The following is a 22,536-nucleotide window of genomic DNA, read 5'->3' on the forward strand; positions in this document are numbered from 1 at the left end:
AGCAACACCAGGGGCCTAGGCACAGAAGAACCCCTCCTTAGGTTCCAGAAGAACCCCACTGCTCATCACAGTGCCTACCTTTGTTAAAGTACTAGTCATGCAATGTCACAAGGATGTTTACTTTTCCAAATCCCCAACTAGAGGCCAGGGATGGGTCATCTATTTCTATATAGCCCGTACCCAGGTTGTAGAACAGAGGGCATGTTCAATACATATATGTTGATTAACTGAGATAATCTTCCCTGACTTTTCTCTCACCAAGGGGAGGACCATGTCCCTGTTTCCATCACTCACTCTCCTTCTCCTGAGTGTGGTGGCAACATCTTACTCAGAAACTGTGACCGGTGAGGATTCCCAAAAGATCTGCCCTGCGGTGATTGCCTGTAACTCTCCAGGCATCAACGGCTTCCCAGGCAAAGATGGGCGTGATGGCACCAAGGGAGAAAAGGGGGAACCAGGTACAGGTTGGGCTGTTCTGTCTCTGCAATTCTTTACCTTCTAGAGAAAACTGCCTGGGGATATGAGGAGACTGATGTCCTATTTGAGTGTATTTTTCTCAACTATACTGTAACTCAAAACAGAGATTCAGCTCTCATTCTCTGGCATCTCAGACTTCCACACAGCAGTTTGTGACTAACAGTTGTCTTGCCTGCCCAGAAAAGTGGCCCACAGGTCAGGCCATCGCATGGGACACAGGATGAATTTTTCTTCTCTGGGTCATAGTTATTGTCATGTCAGACCCCTATTCACTTCAGTAGGGATGGCACCAGGTTCAAGAGGCCAAAGTAGAGACCTGGAGCCAGCAAACATAGGTTTTACTGGGGGAATCTATTTACAGGGAGATCCAGCAGCAGTGGGCCGGACAGGAGAACCACAACTATTTGTAAAAAACATGCAGTTAATTTTCACTTTGCACCCTCCTTGCAGCAACCTCCATATGGCAACTCTATTTCTTAAGTTATTGCTCTCAGGCGCATACCATACAGTTATTGAGAGCAGTGCTCAGAAAGGTCAGTCCTGGGTCAAGGTCTCCTTTCTCCTGAGAAGGGACTGGGCATCCAACCCTTGAAGAGAAAGAATATAGATATTAAGTCACATTTCCTTTTTCTTCCAACAGGCCAAGGGCTCAGAGGTTTACAGGGCCCTCCTGGAAAGTTGGGGCCTCCAGGAAATCCAGGGTCTTCTGGGTCACCAGGACCAAAGGGCCAAAAAGGAGACCCTGGAGAGAGTCCAGGTAAGGACTCCAGCAAGGTCCGAGCTGAATGCACCCAGGGTTCTGAGACCTTGAGTACCTGGTGTGCCCCTTCTCCTGTTCCTTCAAAGGAAGATACCCAAATTTGCTTTCTGACCCAGTGCCCTCAGCCCTCTTTTCATTCTTAGAGCCTTAGGGAATTCCTGTAAGTGCCTGAGTACAGACTTACAAACTTTTCAAGACAACTCCCTCATCAGGCACTCCCTGTAGGAGCTGAGCCTGGGTTCTCCATCAGTTGAAATAGTTCAATGTGAGGCCCTGGTCCTAGAGGGAAAAAATAGGCCATCTAAGTGTGGGCTTATTATGTCTATTTTTACAAAAGCATGTAATCATGGTATGTCATATTTTACTTCATAAGAAACCAAGCCAAAGCTTAATAGCTTAAAAACATAGCCGTCAATTTAAATCACAAGTCTGTGGGTCAGCCATGTGATTTGTCTGCTGGTTTAAGCTGGGCTCACTCATATATGTCTGTGGTCAGCTGATGGCCAATAGTCTCACTCATGTGTCTGGCTGTTGTTTGAATGTTAGCTGGAGTGATGAGGGTAATTGAACCACGTCTCTCATCATCCAACAGGCTAGCCAGGGCTGCTTCACATAGCAGTGACTACAGGATTCCCAAAAGTAGAAATAAGAAAGGCTTTAGGCTTCTTGAAGACTCAGAGCACATTATCATTTCTGCCAGACTGTATTGGTCAAAACAAGTCACAAGGCCAGCCCAGATTCAACGAGTACTGAAATAGACTCGTGTCTAAATGAGAGGAGCTACACCCTATTGAGGCCATTTTTGCCATCTACTACAACAAGTGGTTTGCTCTTGCCCTCCCCACTTGGATAATGGGCAACTCACAAAAATCTTGGTTTCCTGACTAATAGAACAAACCTGGGAAAAACAAAAACAAACTAAAAGACAACAAAAGCAAAACCTCTCCAAAGACAAAAACCCTGTAATCTTTTTAGTCACTCTTCACCAGGTCATAATACAGTAATGCCTCAAGAGATTTCTTTTTAGTTTTGATAGAACAATTTGTTTGGAAAGAAATAATCTGTAAAGAACCTGGCCTATGGATTGCTAGGTAATCAGGGAGTATATGTGTGCATGTGATACGTATGTGTACTTTGGGATACAGTAAACAGACAAAGAGTGACGTTTGGGGTTGGATGAAAATAGAGATTTTTCATTCTTTTGACTTTTAAGTATTTTTTATTTTCCTTTGAAGTGTAAACATCAATGTAAAATAAGCTTCTTTTTCAATTTGAAAAAGATACTCTACTCTCGTGTATATGCACAGTTCCGAGGCTCCTTCTCAACAATGCTTCTTTACTTTGTTCTAATTTTCTAGATTGTGAGAGTAGCCTGGCTGCCTCAGAAAGAAAAGCTCTGCAAACAGAAATGGCTCGTATCAAAAAATGTAAGCTTTTTCTCTTACTCTCCAGGCAGCTTGAAATTTGGGAAAAATAGAATGCTACAAATATTTATAGAATGCAACAAATATTTATTGAATGCATATAATTTTCTGTACCCTGATAGGCATTTCTCATATTCTGACCTCATGGAATTCTCACAACATTTTGGTAGAAATGGGGGCAAAGGGAAGTTAAATTACTTGCTCAAATGCACAGAGCTAATAAATGGCAGGGGTGCTTTATAGATGGAAGTCAGTCTAACTCGAGAGACCCTAATATTTTACCCTCTGATATTGCTCACTGAAAATGGGACTTATATCCCTTTGTTGCACTGGTATTGAGACCTGGACATGGGGTCTAACCTGCCTCGAGCAAATATTTTCAGACATTTTTTGTTTGGTCTCAAGTTAATAATTTATAATTTGGAAGTCCAAATTATATGTCTTTTAGAATTCTGATCTGAAAGCACAGAGAGGCCTTTGTACCAGTCTGTCTGTTCACATTTGGGTTGCCATATTTAACAAAGAAAAAGACAAAGCACCAGTTAAGTTGGATTTCAGCTTAAAAACATTTTTAGTATAAATATGTCTGAAAAATTACATAGGAGATATACTAAAATATTCATTGTTTGTCTGAAATTCAAGTTTAACTGGACATACTATATTTTATCTGGCAACTCTACTCTAGAAGACTTTTTCTTGAGAAATACCTTGAGTTGGGCTTAAAGATAAGCCAATTTCACCCACTTTTTCACATTTTAGGGCTGACCTTCTCTCTGGGCAGACAAGTTGGGAACAAGTTCTTCCTGACTAATGGTGAAATGATGACCTTTGACAAAGTGAAGGCCCTGTGTGCCGAGTTTCAGGCCTCTGTGGCCACCCCCAGGAATGCTGCAGAGAACAGAGCCATCCAGAATCTCATCAAGGAGGAAGCCTTCCTGGGCATCACTGATGAGAACACAGAAGGAGAGTTTGTAGATCTGACAGGAAATAAACTGACCTACACAAACTGGAACGGTGGTGAGCCCAACAATGCTGGTTCTAATGAACACTGTGTATTGTCACTGAAAAATGGCAAGTGGAATGACGTCCCCTGCTCCTCTTCCCATCTGGCCCTCTGCGAGTTCCCTATCTGAAGGTTCACATCACTCAGGCCCTCCTTGTCTTTTTACTGCAACCCGCAGGCCCACAGTCTGCTTGAAAAGATAAATTATATCAATTTCCCCTTATCCAGTATTGTTCCTTTTGTGGCAGTCACTAAAAATGATCACTAACAGCACCAACAAAGTAATAATAATAGTAGTAGTAGTTAGTAGCAGCAGTAGTAGTCATGCTAATTATATAACAATGTATTTTTAATATATACCACAAGACCCTATCTTTTGCATCCTATGTTAATTATCTAGTTTAACTAAGCTGCAATACTTTCAGTAGCATTAACTTGCTGCAATATGAACATAAGATGGATTTATTTTTCCATTTACAACAAACACCTGTGCTCTGTTGAGCCTTCCTTTCTCTTTGGGTAGAGGGCTCCCCTAATGACATCACCACAGTTTAATACCATAGCTTTTTAACAAGTTTCAGGTATTAATAAAATCTATTTTGTAACTTTATGAACTCTGTTTTCTTTTTAATGAGATATTAAACCATGTAAAGAACATAAGTAACAAATCTCAACAAACAGATTCACAAATTCTCACTCACATACATACCTATATACTCACTTTCTAGATTAAAATATGGGATGTTTTTGACTTCCTAGAAGCCCCTTTATAAGTCCTTCTAGTGTTAACTTCTAGGAAAATACTGTTCTGACCTCCATGACTGCCCAGTAATTTTGTCTGTTTATAAACATTGTGTAGTTGGAATCATACTGTGTGTAATGTTGTCTGTCTTGTTTACTCAGAATTCAATCTGTGAGATTCATTCATGTCATACGTACAGAAGTTTCATCCTTTTCACTGCCATGTAGGTTTCCCTTATATTAATATTCCTCAGTTCATCCATTCTATTGTTAATAGGCATTTAAGTGGCTTCCAATTTTTGGCCATGAAGAAGAGAACCCACGAACATTCCTGGACTTGTCTTCTGGTGGACATGGTGCATGAATTTACCTATCCAGGAGTGGAACTAGTAGAGAATGAGGAAAGCATGTATTTAGTTTCAGTAGATACTGCTGGTTTTCCTAAGTGATTGTATGAATTTATGCTCCTGCCAGCAATGTGTGGTAGTCCTAGATGCTCTATGTGCTTGTAAAAAGTCAATGTTTTCAGTTCTCTTAATTTTAATTATTACTGTGGATGTAAAGTGATATTTCTCCATGCTTTTAATCTGTATTTCCTCAACATGTAATAAGGTTGAACACTTTTTTATCTGCTGATTGGGTACTTGGGTATCTTCTTTTATAAAGTACCCATTCACGTCTTTTGTATTTTGTTTAAATTACTTAGCCAATATTTTTCTTACTGACTTTTAAGCTATTTTTACATTCTGAATATGTCCTTTGTAATGTGTATTACAAATATTTTGCTAGTTTTTGACTTGCTCCTAATGTTGAATTTTTATGAACAAAATTTCCTCATTTTGAGAAAGTCTTATTTATTCATATTTTCTTCCAAAATTAGTGCTTTTTGTGTCATGTTTAAGAAATTTTTGCCCATCCCAAAATCATGAAGATATTTTTCCATTTTTTTTCTAATAGTTTTATTAATAAACATTCTATCTATTCCTGGTAGACTAGGTATCCACTTGATACAGCACTATTTGTGGAAAGACCATTTTTCCTCCATTGAATTAGGGTGGTGCATTTTTGTAAGTTAGGTAACTGTATGTGTGTGTGTCTGTTTCTGGGCTGTCTATTCTACTAGTCTATTTGTTGATGCTTGTATCAAACAGTACCCTGTTTTAATTACTGTACATTTATAATTGTAACTATAGTCCAGCTTTGTTCTTCTTCAAGTCAAGATTTCCATATAAATATTAGAAACAGCTTCTCAATTTCTGCAAAAGCCTGATGAGGTTTCCACTGGGACCACACTGACTCGATGAATCAACTTATGCAGAACTGACAACTTACTACTGAATCTCTAATCGATGTTCATCGTGTATCACTTCATTTAACTAGAATTTATTTAACTTTATTAATATGTTTTGGCATTTTTAGTTTAAAAACCTTATATATCTTGTTTTGGTGGTTTTAGGGATTTTAAAAATATATTTTTAATATTTTTTCTTTTCTATTGTTGTAGACAGAAATACAGTTAAGTGTTGTATGTAGTCTTACGATGTTTAGTAACTTCAATAAGTTTATTTCTTAACTCTAGTAATTTGTAGATTCTTCTGGATTTTGTATGTGCATAGTCTTGTAAGCTGAAAATATGGCAATACTTATTTCTTCCCAATTGCTTTACTTTTTTTCTTACCTTATTGCACTGGTTAGCAACCCCAATACAGAGACCTCCAGAACAGGCATAGACTCCTGAAAGACAATATAATGAAGTGCTCCAGTCAGGCCTATCTAAACTGGATTCACAGCTCTGTCACTTAATTGCTACATGATCTGGAGCCAGTTACTTAAACACTCTGTGTTTCAGCCATGTATTTGCAGCTGGGAGAAAATAATGATTCCTATTTCATGAAAATTGTGGGGACAATGAAATAAGTTAACACCTTTAAAGTGTGTAGTAAAGTATCAGGATACTATATTTTAGGTCTTAATACACACAGTCATGCCACTAGATATAAGCTTTTTAATGAGATAATGTGATATTATAAATAACATGCATTGATTTTTACAAATTAAGTCAACCTTACTTTGATGGAATAAACTCCATTTAATCACATTTAATCTTGTGTATATATTATTGGAGTGGAGTTATTAATAGTTTGTTTAGCACATTTGCACCTATGTTCATGAGAGATACTGGCTTTTTTTCCCCTTCTTAATGCACTTGCTAGGTTTTGGTGTCAAGGTTATGTAAGCCTCATTAAAATGAGCTGTGATGTGCCCTCATGCTCCCATTATCTAAAATAATTTGTGTAAAATTATACTTTAATGTTAGATAAATTCACCAGTGAAGCCATCTTGGAATGGTGTTTTCTATTGGGAAATGATTTTAATTTCAGATTTAATTTCTCATGATCTAAACTTATTCATGTTTTCTGTCTTTTGTTCAGTTTCAGTGAGTTATATTTTTCAATGAATGTGTCAATTTCCTCTGAATATATATGTATTGCCATAAAATTGTTAAAATACCTTCATATTTCTTTTCAATATAAGTAGGATCTATAGCAGTGCCTATGTATCTGTTATAATTATTTGTATTTTATCTCTTTTTTTCTTTTTTTTTTTTTTGAGACGGAGTCTCACTCTGTCACCTAGGCAGGAGTGACTGGAGTGCCGTGGCATGATCTTGGCTCACTGCAACCTCTGCCTCCTGGGTTTAAGAGATTTTCCTGCCTCAGCCTCCCAAGTAGTTGAGATTACAGATGCCCACCACCATGCCCAGCTAATTTCTGTATTTTTAGTGGAGACAAGGTTCCACCGTGTTGGCTAGGCTGGTCTCAAACTCCTGACCTGAGGTGATCTGCCTGCCTCAACCTCCCAAAGTGCTGGGATTACAGGCGTGAGCCACTGTGCTTGGCCTGTCTCTTTTTTTCTTAATCAATCTTGCAAAGGATTTGTCAATTTTATTAATTTTTTCCAAAAGCTTCTTTTTGGTGTTTTCTCTGCTAACCTCTATGATTACATGTATTTATATCTGTTCCTATCTTTATCATTTCTTGTATCGATCTTCCGTGGGTTTAATTTGCCATTCTTTTTCTAGCTTCTTTTAATTGACATTTAGAGAACTGATTTTCTTCCTTCCTTCTTTGCTAATACAATCATTTAAAGTTATAATTTGTATTTAAGAACTATTTCAGTTGCATACCACATGTTTGGATGTGTATCTTTTGTCACCAATTCAAAATATGTTTTTCATATCCAATTCAAATTATTTTATAATTATCATTGTGACTTCTTTGACTTATGGTTTATTTATAAGTGTATTGTTTAATTCCTAAATATTTGAGCATTTTAAAAAGCTATATTCCTGTAAGTGATTTCTAGTTTAATTCCACTGTATCCAGAAATATACTTTTCTATGAGTTCAATCTTTTGAAATTTGTTAAGATTTTATGATCTAGGTTATGATTTAGAATGGTAAATGTATTATGTGCACTAGAAATAATGTGGTTTTTACAGTTGATTAGTATATCATTAGGTCTTGTTCATATTTTCTATATTCTCACTAATATTTTGCCCTTTTGGAAGGAAATAACAAAGATCAGAACAGAAATAAATGATATAGAGAGTAGAAAAGCAAATAGGTCAATGAAACTCAAAATTAATTTTTGTGAAATGATACAATTTCCAAACTTTAGCTAAAATAAGAAAAATACAGAGAAGACTCAAAATCAGAAAAAAGAGAGGAGACATAACAACTGATAACATACAAGTACAAAGGATCATAAGAGCTACATTCCTTTCTGTTACATTGTTTTCTATTTACATTCTGGCTATCTCTTGCTAGCTCACTCTCTTAAAGTTTTATTTCATAAGAGCTAAAAAAATCTAGGTTTAAAATGTACAGATATACTTTGTAACTTAGCATTAGGCAAAATTGTCTTAGAGAACTCAATTATTATTCAAGTAAAAATGATAAATTGAATTTCATCAAAATTAAAGATTAACTCAGTTTGTTAAACATTAGGAAGACAGGCAAACCATGACTGGGAGAAAAAATATTTGCAAATATTGGCCTGTATCTGTCAAAGGATACAAAGGATACAGAAACAACTGCTATAAGCCAGTAATAAAAGACAAAACTGGGAAGAGATGGCCAGGGACCAGAGGAGAAAGGAAACACATGACAGACCACCTTCAATGTCCTTGATCAGGCATTCCCATTCCTTAATGTGTACTAAATAGTGTCGCAAAAAAAAAAAAAAAAATCTATGCAAGTCCTAACCACCAAGACTTATGACTGCACCCTTATATGGGATTAGGGTCTTTATAGTTATGATAAAGACAAGATGAGGCCACACTAGATTTGAGCTGGCCCTAATCCACTGACTGGTATCCTTATAAGAAGAGGGAAATTTGGACACACAGTTACACAAGGAGAATGCTGTGTGATGAAGGAGGCAGAGATTGGAGTGACACATCTTTAAGACAAAGAATGCCAAAGATTGTGGACAATACTGGTATCAGAAACTTCCGCCAGCTTCTTCTGAAACATCTGCCTACAAACTTGGTTTCTATTAAAATCTTCCGTTCCATGAGAAAACACAGAATATGATGTACCATTCAGCCAGGAAACTGCTGCTAATTCCTCAGGGCTGTTTACCTACAATGGCCTATATCAGAAGCTGGGAGTGAGGTATAGAAGAATATTCCTCAGAGCCTCCAGTAGGAACCAACCCTGGTGACACCTTGATCTCAGACTTCTAGCCTCCAGCACTGTGTGAGAATAAATTTATGTTGTTTTAAGTCACCCAGTTTGTGGTAGTTTATTATGGAAGCCCTAGAAAATGAATACACTTAGCAACAGAGACTCCTGTTGTGTATACTACAGTAGACTGAATTGTTCCCTAGAAAACATCCTTCTGAGCTTCAGTTTTATGAGGGGGGAGACAAAAACAGAGAGAGAGAGAGAGAGAGAGCGAGAGAGAGAGAGAATGAATGAATGAATGAATGAGTGAATGAATGAATGAATTGAGATATTCTCATGTGCTTGCCAGGACCTCCATAAAAAGTCACTCCTGGGTCTGGGCTCACATCCCCACTGGGGGATTCATGGCGAGGGACTGGGCTACTGTGGTGTGTGTGATTCAAGGACTGGGGCCTGCCTGCACTCATGAGAATAATGATGGCTTCGATGTTGACCTCACAGGAAGGTGTCTTCACAGTACTGAAGGCCAATCTGGGCAAGGAGCTGCAGGTCACCCTCAGGCAGACACTAGACTTTTAGCTAAGGGTGAGGGGGAACTTTGGGGCCCAGTGAGCCCATGTAACCCACAGCAGGACTTTGTCACTGCAACCTAAGTGAGTATTGGGGAGCTGGCTGGGAGAGGACCAGGAGTGAGCTAGGTATGTGCACAGGTTGGGTGCCATGTGATTTAAATCTTTACAGGAGAATCAGTGGAATAAGAGGTGAAGAAAAACTTGTAGAAGGGGTTTCTGAGTACCTGTTATGTGCCACTTAGAAACTTTGCACCATGACCTCATAAAACATCATTTTACAAATGAGGAAAAGAGAACCTAAGATGTTGGGATACTTGCGGCAAGCTCACAGTTCATGTGAGGTAGCTTTAGAAAGTTGAAAATTCACAACTATCTCACTCCAAACTCATGTCATCAAGCATATTCTCCATGTGTTAATTCATACTCCAGGTCATAAATAGGTTCAAGCCATTCCTCTTGTTCTTCTCTCCCAGTTTCTGGCCAGTGTTATGTAACCTAGCTTTTACTTTCAGACTTGTCTCCCCTTAACATCCCACCTGATGAGGCATCACTTACAGATGAAACTGCCGAGGACAGTCAAAAGAAGAAACTGCTGAGGACAGGCAACCACTTTCACAATGAAGGACAGAATTATACATAAAAAAAGATGATGAGGCAGTACCATACCCCTCCTTACACACACACAAGCACGCATACCACAAACACCCAAGAGACACACAAAATAAACACTTATACAGCAAACATACAAACACTTATAGATGCATAGAAGCCAGACTCTACTCAAAGGTCTGACTGTGATCCCTCTCTTCTCCAGCTCTGATCTTGCAGGAATCCATCATCACAGAGGGAAATAGGGCCTTTGCCAGCAACAGGCAGTCATTTGGCCGCCCATTGAGAACTCTGTGTCCATGAGTCCATCACCACCCTCATGGACCTGAAGAACACAGGCCTAGTATGTCTCATGAGGAAAGTAACACACTTACCTGGGCCTAAGGGAGGCCCCAGACCCAGGAAATTCCCCTACCTGAATGAGACTCCTGTAACTGTACATTTGCTACCCAGAAGGGCCTGATGGATGAGACAGAGGAAAGTGCGGGGAGATGAACCGGATGGGAAATGGAATAACATAAACTTTGTGCAGTCCTATCTCACTATGTGAGTTCTGCATGCATCACCAGGAAAGTCAGGAAGATTAATGCTTGATCAGGAAAAGGGATTGCTCCCTTAGAGCACCCTTCTGGGCACCAATATCTGAATAGTAATGGTTAGTTTGGGCTTACCAGTTTGACCAATTTTATATGAAAAGTACTGTTAGCTGAAAGGTAACCTCTAATGATACATTCATATCCTAATCTCTAGGACCTGTGAATATTACTTTACAGGGAAAAATAGTGCATGCTATCTTATACGTTATATGATTGAGGATCTTGAGAGGAGGAATTACCCTGGATTATTTGGTTGGGCCCTTTTTTAGCCATTTCAGTTTGCTATAACAAAGTATTGTAGACTGGGTGACTTATAAATAGCAAATTTATTTCTCACAGTCCTGGAAGATGTAAGTCCAAGATCAGCATGCTAGCATGGCCAGGTTCTGGTGAGGTTCTGGACCTCTTCCCGGTTCTAGACAGCTGACTGCTCCTTGTGTTCCCACATGGTAGAAAGAGACTGATAGAGCTCTCTGGAGTCACAGACTCCAATAATGGCACAGACCCTATTTAGCAGGGCTCCACCCTCATGACCTAATCACCTCCAAAGGCCACAACTTCTAATACCATCATATTGAGGGTTAAGATTTCAAGATAGGAATTTTGAGAGGACACAAACATTCAGTCCATTGCAGGCCCTAAATAAAATCACATGTATCAAGATGGGCAGGGGGAGTTTGGAGACAGATGTCCAGAAGAAGAAGAGGAAGGAATGAGGAAGCAGAGATTGAAGCAATGCAGCCACAAGCAAAGAAACATCTGCAAACACTGAAGGAAGTAAAAAGAAAGCCGAGGCTGAAAGAGGCAAGAAAAAGATTCTCCCCTAGAGTGTCTGAAGGGAGTGTAGCACTGCCAATACTTTGATTTCAGACTTCTGGACTCCAGAAACTGGAGCAAATGAATTTCTGTTGTTTTAATCCACCTAGCTTGTGTTAATGTACTACAGCCATCCTAGGAAACTAAAACAAGTATGCATGGAGGTTTTTCCTCAAGACTCATGAAAAACCACAGGCTCCTGAAGGAGTCATGAACCTGTCATTTGGACAATCTCTATGCTGTGGCCACCACCAACAGTAACACCATTCTCCTGTAAAGGGTGTCTGCGGGTAATGAGGCAAACTCCAGTCACTCCTCTTTCAGGATCCATGGGGTCACCTTTTCATGGAGAATGAAGAATGTCTTGAACTCATGAGTAACAGAATTCTGTTATTCCTGGAGGCCCCTGAAAGGCTGATTCTTCTCTGTGTCCTTTGATATATTTGTCCCACTCCTGTCTGCTCTAAGACGTGGTCTTTTTTGGTGCTGGCCTCTTAAACTCTGCAGCAGTGGATGTCCATGCCCAATTCTAAGTCTTTCGTAACAGCATCCTTATCAACTACACGCACCAAGAGTCTGTTTCCCACTCTTGTCTGCAATCAGTTTATTCCAACCTCCCTCCCACCAAGAGTGGCTTCTCTCCCCACATTTGTTAACCCAGGATCTCAGTGGGTCTCTCTGCTCCTATCCATGATGTGATCTGTGTCAGAAGTCTCAGCTGGAGAGTGGCCATGGGAAGAATGACAGGAAGTACTCATGAACGATGAGATAACTTGTGGAGTGGGGCTGGAAATGGATATATGAGCGCTGTCCCCCACACACACATTCACAACCACACACACAAACCCCTCCCACGCTACGTTTGGCAGATAGATAGTCCAGTTGAAGCTTCTTGCATAATATTAAGCTCCCCTTCCTGCTTCTGACCCCTCACATTAGAAGGAATATTTTAGAATGCAACTATTAAATCTTTCAGTAGCAGCAGAGGCAAGGCACAATTTTCAGTACATCCCAAAGCTGACACCCAGGCAATGACGCTGTGGGGAGTGGAGTATCCTGCCTCTGGGTGCTGAGCTACCTGACGCTGTCAGCATGCAGGAGGTTCAGGAGCATCTTCTACGTGACAGCTACAGAGCAGTGGATGTTTCTACTTGGCAAAATTAAAGACAATTTTATTTCAATCAAAATCTTACATGGAACACAAATACACAGAAGAGGTTAAAGAACAATTTTATCAAAAAGTAATTGTTTAATTCAAATTTATTCCCTTACATGAGACAGAGTGCTCTAATAAACATAAGTTTTGGAAATCCAGTCATTGATGATAACTACAGTCTCATGTAAACCCTAGAATTCAGTTTACCTTTTCTTTTTTTTTTTTTTTTTGAGACGGAGTCTCGCTCTATCGCCCAGGCTGGAGTGCAGTGGCCGGATCTCAGCTCGCTGCAAGCTCCGCCTCCCGGGTCCATGCCATTCTCCTGCCTCAGTCTCCCGAGCAGCTGAGACTACAGGCGCCCACCACCTCGCCCGGCTAGTTTTTTGTATTTTTTAGTAGAGACGGGGTTTCACCGTGTTAGCCAGGATGGTCTCGATCTCCTGATCTCGTGATCCGCCCGTCTCGGCCTCCCAAAGTGCTGGGATTACAGGCTTGAGCCACCGCGCCCGGCCCAGTTTACCTTTTCATATCGGGTTTGGGTTGCGTTAGAATACTGAGTGATGTGCATATATGCTTACAAATGACAGCCAGGTACAACGTGCACTCTGCCATCTTCTTAGTACAACTATGCATTTAGACTCGTCATAGGCCACACTTAGTCCTGGATTCATTTAGAAGGATAGAAAGATAGGAAAGGGAACACAGCCTGCCATCAGGACAGCACCAAACATTGTTCTGCAGTGAGAGGAGGCCTGACAGGAGTCACACAGCAGTCTAGGGGCTGCTCTCTGCCCCTCCAGGGAGACTTCAGGTGTGACCGAGTTAGACCTACACAAGTAGGTACAGTAATAGGTGAGAACTGACCCTGGCTTGAAAGTCCCTTATTCCTGATAGGAGCCAATATATGTTATGACAATAGCTCCATAGGCAAAGTTTCCAGGTCTCCACAAGGGACATATGTGACACAAGAAGCACCGCACTTCAGAAAGTCCAAAACTGTGGTTCAGAAACTGATATTTTTATTTCATTCTGTCCTCCCAGTTTGAAGTAGTTCATGATCCGATCACAGGTCATTTTTGTAAGCAATATTGCTCATTAACACTGCTGGATTTCCACCCTGATCAGGGTTCCAGGCAAACAGAACTAGAAAGTTAACCCAAGGTCAAATTTCATAAATGGGAGAAAGGGTTTTGCTAACGCTTTATTCACACAGTGTTATTTCCAACACTCTTCTGTATCAAGCTATTCTACAAAAGAAGAAACCAAGCTTACAATAAATTGAAAATGACATATGACACAATATAAACATGCTTCTAATGTTATGGTTTCACTTGACTATTAGGATCATGACAAATACAGGCACTGGCAAGCATGGAATGGACTTTCCACAACCTTGTGTAGTATTTAAGTGAGCTCAGCCTGAGTTCATAGTACTGAACTGACTTGAACCACAGATAGGGAATGGAATTTACCATGCTGAATTTATAAAGTCGCCAGTGTAATGATGAACTTTCTGGTACCCTTTTTTGAAAATTGAAACGCATGGATAAATCTGTGGGGATAATTTTGTTCTCCTCACCTCATTTCTTTCTGGAACCAGACAACAGTACTTCTTGAACTTCCTAGGAACATGTAACCCTTGAGCCAATCATCGTGTCACTGCCCCTCACTATCCTCTTGTCCTCACTTTCCTCCTGCACACTTAGGTGGCAAGGCTAATTATTATAATCACTCTTTTGCAATTTCCACTTCCTTTAATAATTCCCTCCCTCTTTTAAGTGTCTTGGGGGATAACAATTTCAACCATGTCAAAATTCTACTCTCCATTTACTCTTTACCCGCGCCTGCAAAGCTGACCTTGGTTGTAGAAAAATATACAATCATGATGCCTCTCTCCCTGTAAATTAATGACTTCTAACATCAAGTAACCCCAAGTGCCACCCAGTAATCCTGCTGCATTTTCTCTCCCTTACTCTGCCATGCCTCCAGATACTAACTAACTTTAAACCTTATCCTCTTTTCTTAAGCGTTCCACACTTTCCAGTCTTTACTCTTGCCTAAAGATCTTGCTTTTTACTTCGCTGCAAAATCAAAAATGATCAGCAAATAACTTCCTTTCTCACAACCAAATGTCCCAATGTGCCTCCATCAGTGACCACAAACTCTGGCCTCCCTCCTCTTATCATGGATGAACTGTCTGTGTTCTCCTCTAAGGCCAAACAAGTTACTTATGTTCTCAACCTCACCCTCCTCTCAGTGACTCAAGGATATCTCTCCAGCAAGTAACCCAATTTGCTTTACTGGTTTTCTTTCTCTATTTCATCCTTCTCAGCTGGATGCAGACATGGTATAAGATATCTCATCTGAAAAATAATTTACCCTCCACCCAGTACCTCTTCAGCTATCCTCCATTTCTATGATCGCTGTCCCCAAAGAGCAAAACCCCCTGAGTGGTATCTTCTCATACACTATGGCAGAAATGGGGCTTCATTTCCAGCACCATTTCCTTTCCTTGGGAGCACAGGAAGCAGTATTTCCCAGAATCCCTTGCAGTTGGGTTGGGTTGGGAGCAAGTGATTTGGCTCTAGAAATGCAAATGTGAGCAAAAGTGATGTAACACATTCAATCCATGGCCCTTAGGTATCTCTAGTGCCTAATCCTTCCTTTTTTATCTCTCTCCTGAGTGTACGAACCACATGTGTGAAAGCGGAACTATCAGATAGGTTTGCCCTAGCAGGATCTGTGGAGGAGAAAAAGTTATAGAGAAAGGCTTTTCATCAGTCATGGATCTAAAAGCACGCTCGGTAATGGTGGACTTCAGACAGAGATAGAGAGATCCCAGAGAAGCCATCCTGGGATGCAGGATGCAGTTCAATTTTGATTTTCCTTAGATTCTCTCCCCATGAATCCCTCCCCTCCTCACCCTTTTAGCTTTGATGATGCTTCTTTTGTTCTGAGAATGCTTGGCTGCCTGCTCCATTCCTACTCATCAGTAGAAGCTTGTCTTAGTGTTTCATTTTCAAGGACTTCTTGATATAAACTACTGTCTGAGGGACATTCTGTTCCTAAGTGGGACAGGAGCAGAGCCTGGGCTGCCGTGACTCAGTTATTCCTGAGAACTACAAGTGAGAAAGGCTGGAAAACTGGGTCAGTTCAAGATCTCTAAAAGAACCATCCTTCAGCTATCGGGAGGTATGTCTGTCTGTCTCTTAAGTAGAGAAGGCAGAAATTAAAAATTAAAAAGGATTGGAACAACAAAGATATAGAGGAAAATAATTTTGGAACCTACCTTTGTAAAATCTGTAGAAAGATGTAGAGAAGAGGAGCTGGTAACAGCCATGTCTGGACTCCCAGTCACCCTATTACTACAATCTGTTACCCTGACCCATCACCTCACATAAGAAGCCAAGTTCATGCTAGCCTAGAAGCCCATTTCCTCCAAGAAAATTTCCATCAAGGCCGGCCAGGTGGCTCAGCCCAGACTGAAGCATGGAGGATGTGCAGTGTGACAAAGCACAGACTGAGATGATCATGCAGAAAAGATTTTGTATAAGAAGGCTGGGGGCCACCCTTGTAGCCTTGTTTTTATAATACTTTCCTGTGTCAAAAAAATTAATGAAGTTAATTTAGAATGAGAAATGATAGATAATGCCTGTAGTTATCTCCAAGAAGATTGCCGCAAAGACTAAGAGGATCACAGACCTTTCTTCTGGAATGTTCCTGTTCCTATCTGTAGGATGAATGAGTGAATGAGTGAATCAGTGACTCAGACAAAGCCACTGTTGCATAACTGTATGCATGCACAGTGAACTCTGCAGACTCTGTGGATGGTTCCTGTAAATACAGTTTAAACCCGCAGTGGAAAAGCCACATGCTCCTGATACACTTGTGGGGACGTAAAGGGAAACCCACACACCCAAGGAGGCGGACTCTGGCCATGCAAGGCTGAAGGCCCAGTGTACTGATATGGAAACTGAAGCTCAGAGAGAAGAGGCGATGTTGCTTTCTTAACCACTGGATTTGCAGTGCTGTGGTTCTCAGGAGAGGCCAGGACAGGTTAACCTACTCGCTTGGGAGGCAGGTACCCACATTTCTCTCTAGCTGTTACCTCTAACCCTTAGTTCCACCAGTCAAAGAAGATATTTTGTTTTGCCTTGTCCTTTGCTAAAGTGGTGGTACTTGTTTACTTTCTCTCTGACAGAAAATGGCAGTTCTGGTTGCTCCCTCCTCCTGCCAATTCCTGTTGTTTTTAGTCATTTTAATTTTAGCCGCCTTCTTGAAGGTGTGAGTGGTATCTCAGCATGATTTCCTATTTCCCTCACGAAAAATGATGCCAAATGCTTTAGAGTTTCTTCTTCAAACTTTTATGTTTCTTCCTTTGTACATTTTCTATTCAAGTCCTATGCCTACTTTAAAAAATTTCTTTACAATTTTATTGATAAGTTGTAAGCATTTCTATATAAACTAGAGGCAAGATTTTTTCAGTTGAACATTATGAATATTTTTGAATAGTATCCTCATTTTATCACTGGTGTCTTTTGATGAACAGAGTTTTCATGTTTGATGAAAAGTAATCTATACTTTTTTTTTCTTTTTTCATTAGCATTTTAATTTGCTACCAAAACATTCTTGACTGCTCCTATTTCATGAAGCTATTCTTCTGTTTTCTTGTAAATGACTCAGCATTTCACATTTTGACTTAGCTTTTACATTTCTTGAGTTAGCTTTTACATTATGCTCTTATATTAATAGTGAGTTAACTTGCATTGATGGTGTGTGGCAGTATTCAATACAGATTTTCTCTTTTAATAAATCTATAGTGATTTAAGCAATATTTGTTCAACAGTCTTTCCAGTCTCCATTAAAGATCATTTATATCTATATGGAAGTTTAAAAGACCACTTATATGTACAAATGTATGTATGAATTATCTATTCTATTCCATTGGTTTATTGATGCATTCCATTCCAATTCAACACTGTTTTAATTGCTGTGCCTTATAGTTTGTCTTGAAAATACGAAGTATAATTCCTCAGATAATACACGCTATATCAATTGTAGAATAAGCTGGATATTTTCTCTAGAATTTTGATTAAAATGGAGTTGACTCTAGAGATCATGGTGTTGAGAATTGACATTGTATAATACTGATTCATCTATGTTCCAATGAACTGTTGCTAAAAGTATAGAAATAAAAATGAATGTGTATATTCCCCTTAAATGTAAAACCATGCTAATCTCATTCATTAGTTCCACAGGTCTAAAAATACATTCATTTAAATGTTTTCATATCAATTCATGTCTTTGGTAAATAAGGAAGTGCTACTATTTTCTTCGCAACATTCTGCCTATTTTCTCTTTTGTTTGCCATGTTGCATTTGCTAAATATTCTATCTAAAGTTGAAGAGAATGATGAGAGCTGATATTCTTGCCTTGTTCTCAATCACAGGGAGAAATGATTTCCACGTCTCACACATTATATTAGGTTAATTTTCTTCATTGATGTACCTTATCATGTGGAGAAAATTCCCATCTATTTCAAATTTGCTGGGATTTTTAAACAAAATAAATAGGTGATGAAATTTGTGAATTAATGTTTCAAATGTATTGAAGTGACACAACTATGTCTCCCTGATTTAATTATTCCATTGTGCATTTCAAAGTTACACACTGAAGTATGAACTTGCAATTCTGAATAAATGTCACTTGGCCATGATGTCCTATATTTGTCACACGTTATTGGTTTGACATGTTTATATTTTATAATCAATTTTGTGAGCAAGATGATAGGCTATATTCATCTGTCATTTTATTCTGGACACTGTTTTCTATTATGGGTAGCAGAGTATTGCTAGTATCTCACAATTTCACATCAAGTGTTTCTTCTTCCTGTATGTTCTGATGGAGTTTCCATAAGTTTGTTTCTTCCTTGGAGTTGATAGAATTCACCAAGAAAGCCATTTGAACTTGAGATGGACTCTATGTGAATAAGTTCATTTTGTCATACAAATGTGGGACTTTTCAGATTTTCTGTTTGAGCCTGTGTCATTGTGGTGAAGTTCAATATTCACTGAGCATCAGGGCTTGCCCTTGTCTGAAAAGCTGCACACTTAGAGACCATATCTCCAGCAGTTCCTCTTCCTTCACACATTTGTCCTCCAGAATCTGCCTGATTTAGTTGACTCTTCAGCACCTCCTATGAGGTGCTTTCTCAGAAATCATTTGCCCATACTGAATCATTGGTGCCTGTGGGAAGGTGACACTGATCAGCCTCCTCCACAATGACCAGAAGGTGGAACTCCCCAGTACCCCATGGCAGAGAAAGGAAAAGGCCCCCCCTTCTCCTCTCCAAGCCCACAGCTTCTGCCCCAGAGTGAGGAGCAGTTGCAGGGCTAGACTGCTGGTGCATCATGATTTCAATCCCGAGCCAATCTCCTGATCTCAGTTGGCAAAACTTGCAGACCACGAAAAAGTGAGGCATGCAGCAGGACCACACCAGAAGGTGATGGAGGTGAAGTGTCTCACAAGTCCTTTATTCCTCACCACCTGCCCTTGATCACCTGGCCAGTTCTCAGATTTCTTCTACTAGCAACAAAGTTTCAGATATATGTCTGGAAGAGAAGAAAGCCCTACCTTTCTTGGATGTCTATGATGTTGGCACATACACACACAGACATGGAGGCCAGGGTTTGATAGAGTGTGCAGTGAGCCTCCTGGCCTACCGTGCCCATCATCTGCAGACATCCTGCATAAGGCCAGGCTCTCACAGGGCCTAGAGACCACCTTTATCGAATGTATTCAAATAGCAATGAAGAAAGAAAAATGGCAAGACACGTGTTAAGGAAAAGAGAGAGGAAGAAAGGCAAGAAGGGCAAAGAAGCCAGGGGCAGTGAGCTGTCCAATGTCCTAATGACTTCTGCCAAGCAGAGGACAGTTCTATGAGGGGCATTCAGGACAGGCTTTTTTGGGCACCTGGTGATTCCCCTGGCAGACCATATTCAGAGCAAATGGTCATGATTGCCCACAACAGTGTGGTCATCTCAAAATCAGGGAACAGAGGATCAGGAGGCAAGGCACATCCGGGCAATGGCTAGGTGAAGAAAAGAGCCCAGGCCCACGCCCTTCCCTATACCTTGGTTTCTCCAGCAGCTTTGTTGACTCTTGACCTTCACCTAGACCTTCCAAGAAGCTGAAGGACAGCGAAAAAGAAGTGGACACCTGTGAGCCACACTGCTTATAGGTTGGCTTACTGATAGGACACAAGGATGCTGGTCAGCCCAGTGCCAACCCCCACACGGCCACAGGGCACGTGGCACAGCTTCGCCATCATCCTCACAGCTCTCATGACCATGTTTCATGGCCCAGAGCCAAGGGATAAATCTGTACCCACAGCTCACTAGGTACCTAGATCAGAAGGTTGGAACACAAGGCCTGTGACCTGCCCAAGGATGATTTGAAACTAGAGATGAATGTCTTTGCCTCACAGATAGAAACAGCCAAATCAGACAAGAACAAGGACATGAGAATGACAGGAACTAAAACAAAGCCTAGAGTCCCTATCCTGCGATGGAGAGGAGAGCAGAACAGTTCCCCTCCTCCAGTCAATGCTTTTGACCAGAGTTGACTCTGTAGGGTGCTCTCTAAGTGTGGGCTCTCAGGTAGAAATACATCTATAGGGTGTGCGGGTACAAGACCCGCTTCAATCCTGGGCCTCCAAGTCTGAGTCCCTCTGAATCCCTGCTCCTACCCAAATTCTCTGTTTCCTTCACCGGATGATCTGATCAATACAGAATGAGTCAGCACTCATGATGGTTCCTGGCTTCTGGGAATTCCTTGGTACTTGTCCCATGCCTTTTTGCCACTGAGGCCTGGCTCACAATTGCATCCTTGGGGAAGTCTTAGTAGTAACTTCTGTCTATTCCTGGGTATGTGCTGGGGGTGAGGGATCAGGGAGATCCATGACTCCTATTGGAATCTTTCAAGGACTTTTTGTAGGCAGTCGTGAATGTTGGACCCACGTAGAGCAAGAAAGCCTGAGACTTGGTGGTAGTCAGACAGCCTGCAGGTACCGGAACTCTGTTACACACCTTGGTCACACTGACACCACAGATCTAGGACATGACTCTGTTGAAGACTCTGACAGATGCTTTACCAAGTAGAGCTGTGACTCTGAACCAGGATCTAAGTGAGCAAAGCCTTTCCTGTTTTTCTGTGTGGTAGGATTTGCTTGGGCTGAGACCCAAAACTCTTGGTCTAAGAACCCCACAGCTGTACTCTTGTACCGACACTGACATTCTCCACTGTCAAACTTGAATACATTCTTGACTTCTGTCAAATCAACTGCTGGTCAGATCTGTTCCATAGGCCATATTTTCAGACAAGCAAGCATTTGGCACATGATGCCATCCAGGACATTAACATAGGAACATGTAAATGGTATTGTCAAGAGGGGTTGATATGGGCATAGGTTCTTCCATCTACATGAAGAGTTTGAAGGCTGCAGTGGCCCAGGTCTCCTAGGGGTATGGGATAAAGGTGAGGAGTTATAGGCTGGCCCACCACCCTCTTCACTGAGTCTCTAGCCCTGAGTCTAGCCCCTTTCGGAGACCTATAGTACCAGAAGGCAATAGTTATGAACAGCCCTATTGGACTCCTCACATCACAGACTGCCCTTTCCACTAAATGAAAAGAGGGGAGCCAATCTTAAATTCAAGTCTAACGTATTGAAACTCAGAAGTAAAGTTCACCATTCTCTTTTACCCTGCTAGACTGAAACATTAAAATGGAGAAAAGTTTTTCTCTTTCAAATGTCTCTTCAAGCTAAAGTGCTCAAAAATCATATTGTGTTTTTCAAAGAAAAGCAGGCTGACTCATACAATAAAAACCTACTGGAGGGCAAGATGCAGTGGCTTATGCCTGTAATCCCAGCACTTCGGGAGGTTGAGGCAGGCAGATCACCTGAGGTCTGGAGTTCAAGACCAGCTTGACCAACATGACGAAACCCCATCTCTACTAAAAATACAAAAATTAGCTGGGTGTGGTGGTAGGTGCCTGTAATCCCAACTACTTTGGAGGCTGAGGCAGGAGAATTGCTTGAACCCGGGGGACAGAGGCTGCAGTCAGCTGGGATCATGCCATTGCACTCCAGCCTGGGCAACAGAGCAAGACTCCATCTCAAAAAAAGAAAAAAATAAAACCTACTGGAAACATATTTTTCTAGAGTATATTATCATAAGAATAACTTCCAATAATCTCTATTTTCTAAATTTATCCTGAAATCTATGACTATCAAGATTCTACAAAAAAAAAAAAAAACACTTGTGTAAAAAACTCTACCATAAATATAAATATAGAGGGAGAACAGAAAGACATTTTGAGGATCAGATATGAAAACTCATGACTGAAGACCACTGTGTGGTTTCAGAATTTGGAGGACAGAGGTCCCATGGAGGTTGAATGAAACTGAGAGATAACACACAACCATTTTCTAAATTAGAATGTCCAGGGGAAAAAACAGGCTATGGCAGATGCAAAGGAGGAGAACCCTACTTTTGGGACGAAGAAGCCTGGCATGAATGCAACAAGCCTTCTTGAAGGAGGTAGCAGAAGAAGATAGCTTCTTGCCAGAAACTCCCTATTAAGACTCAGTAACATCTTATTGGGGAAAAGGAAAGAGGAAAGAAAAAGTGAAG

General features: G+C 40.6%; 1 protein-coding gene across 1 annotated transcript; it reads left to right on the top strand.

Annotated features, from left to right (window-relative positions):
* Positions 1-228: 228 nt before the first annotated feature.
* Positions 229-4,315, top strand: MBL2 (mannose-binding lectin (protein C) 2, soluble). The gene is made up of 4 exons (XM_011990271.1): positions 229-458; positions 1,118-1,234; positions 2,596-2,664; positions 3,421-4,315. The coding sequence occupies exons 1-4, from the start codon at positions 272-274 to the stop codon at positions 3,792-3,794; spliced, it is 747 nt and encodes a 248-aa protein (XP_011845661.1). The 5' UTR covers positions 229-271; the 3' UTR covers positions 3,795-4,315.
* The last annotated feature ends 18,221 nt before the right edge of the window (positions 4,316-22,536 follow it).

The sequence above is a fragment of the Mandrillus leucophaeus genome, unplaced genomic scaffold (genome assembly GCF_000951045.1).
Source record: "Mandrillus leucophaeus isolate KB7577 unplaced genomic scaffold, Mleu.le_1.0 Scaffold376, whole genome shotgun sequence".
NCBI lineage: Eukaryota > Metazoa > Chordata > Mammalia > Primates > Cercopithecidae > Mandrillus > Mandrillus leucophaeus.

What these genes read in the sequence shown, in the direction of transcription:
- MBL2 (XM_011990271.1), top strand. Translation starts at nt 272, where the DNA reads ATGTCCCTGTTTCCATCACTCACTCTCCTTCTCCTGAGTGTGGTGGCA. An exon ending in GGGAGAAAAGGGGGAACCAG is followed by an intron (nt 459 to 1,117) that starts GTACAGGTTGGG and finishes TTCTTCCAACAG; the next exon opens with GCCAAGGGCTCAGAGGTTTA. An exon ending in AGACCCTGGAGAGAGTCCAG is followed by an intron (nt 1,235 to 2,595) that starts GTAAGGACTCCA and finishes CTAATTTTCTAG; the next exon opens with ATTGTGAGAGTAGCCTGGCT.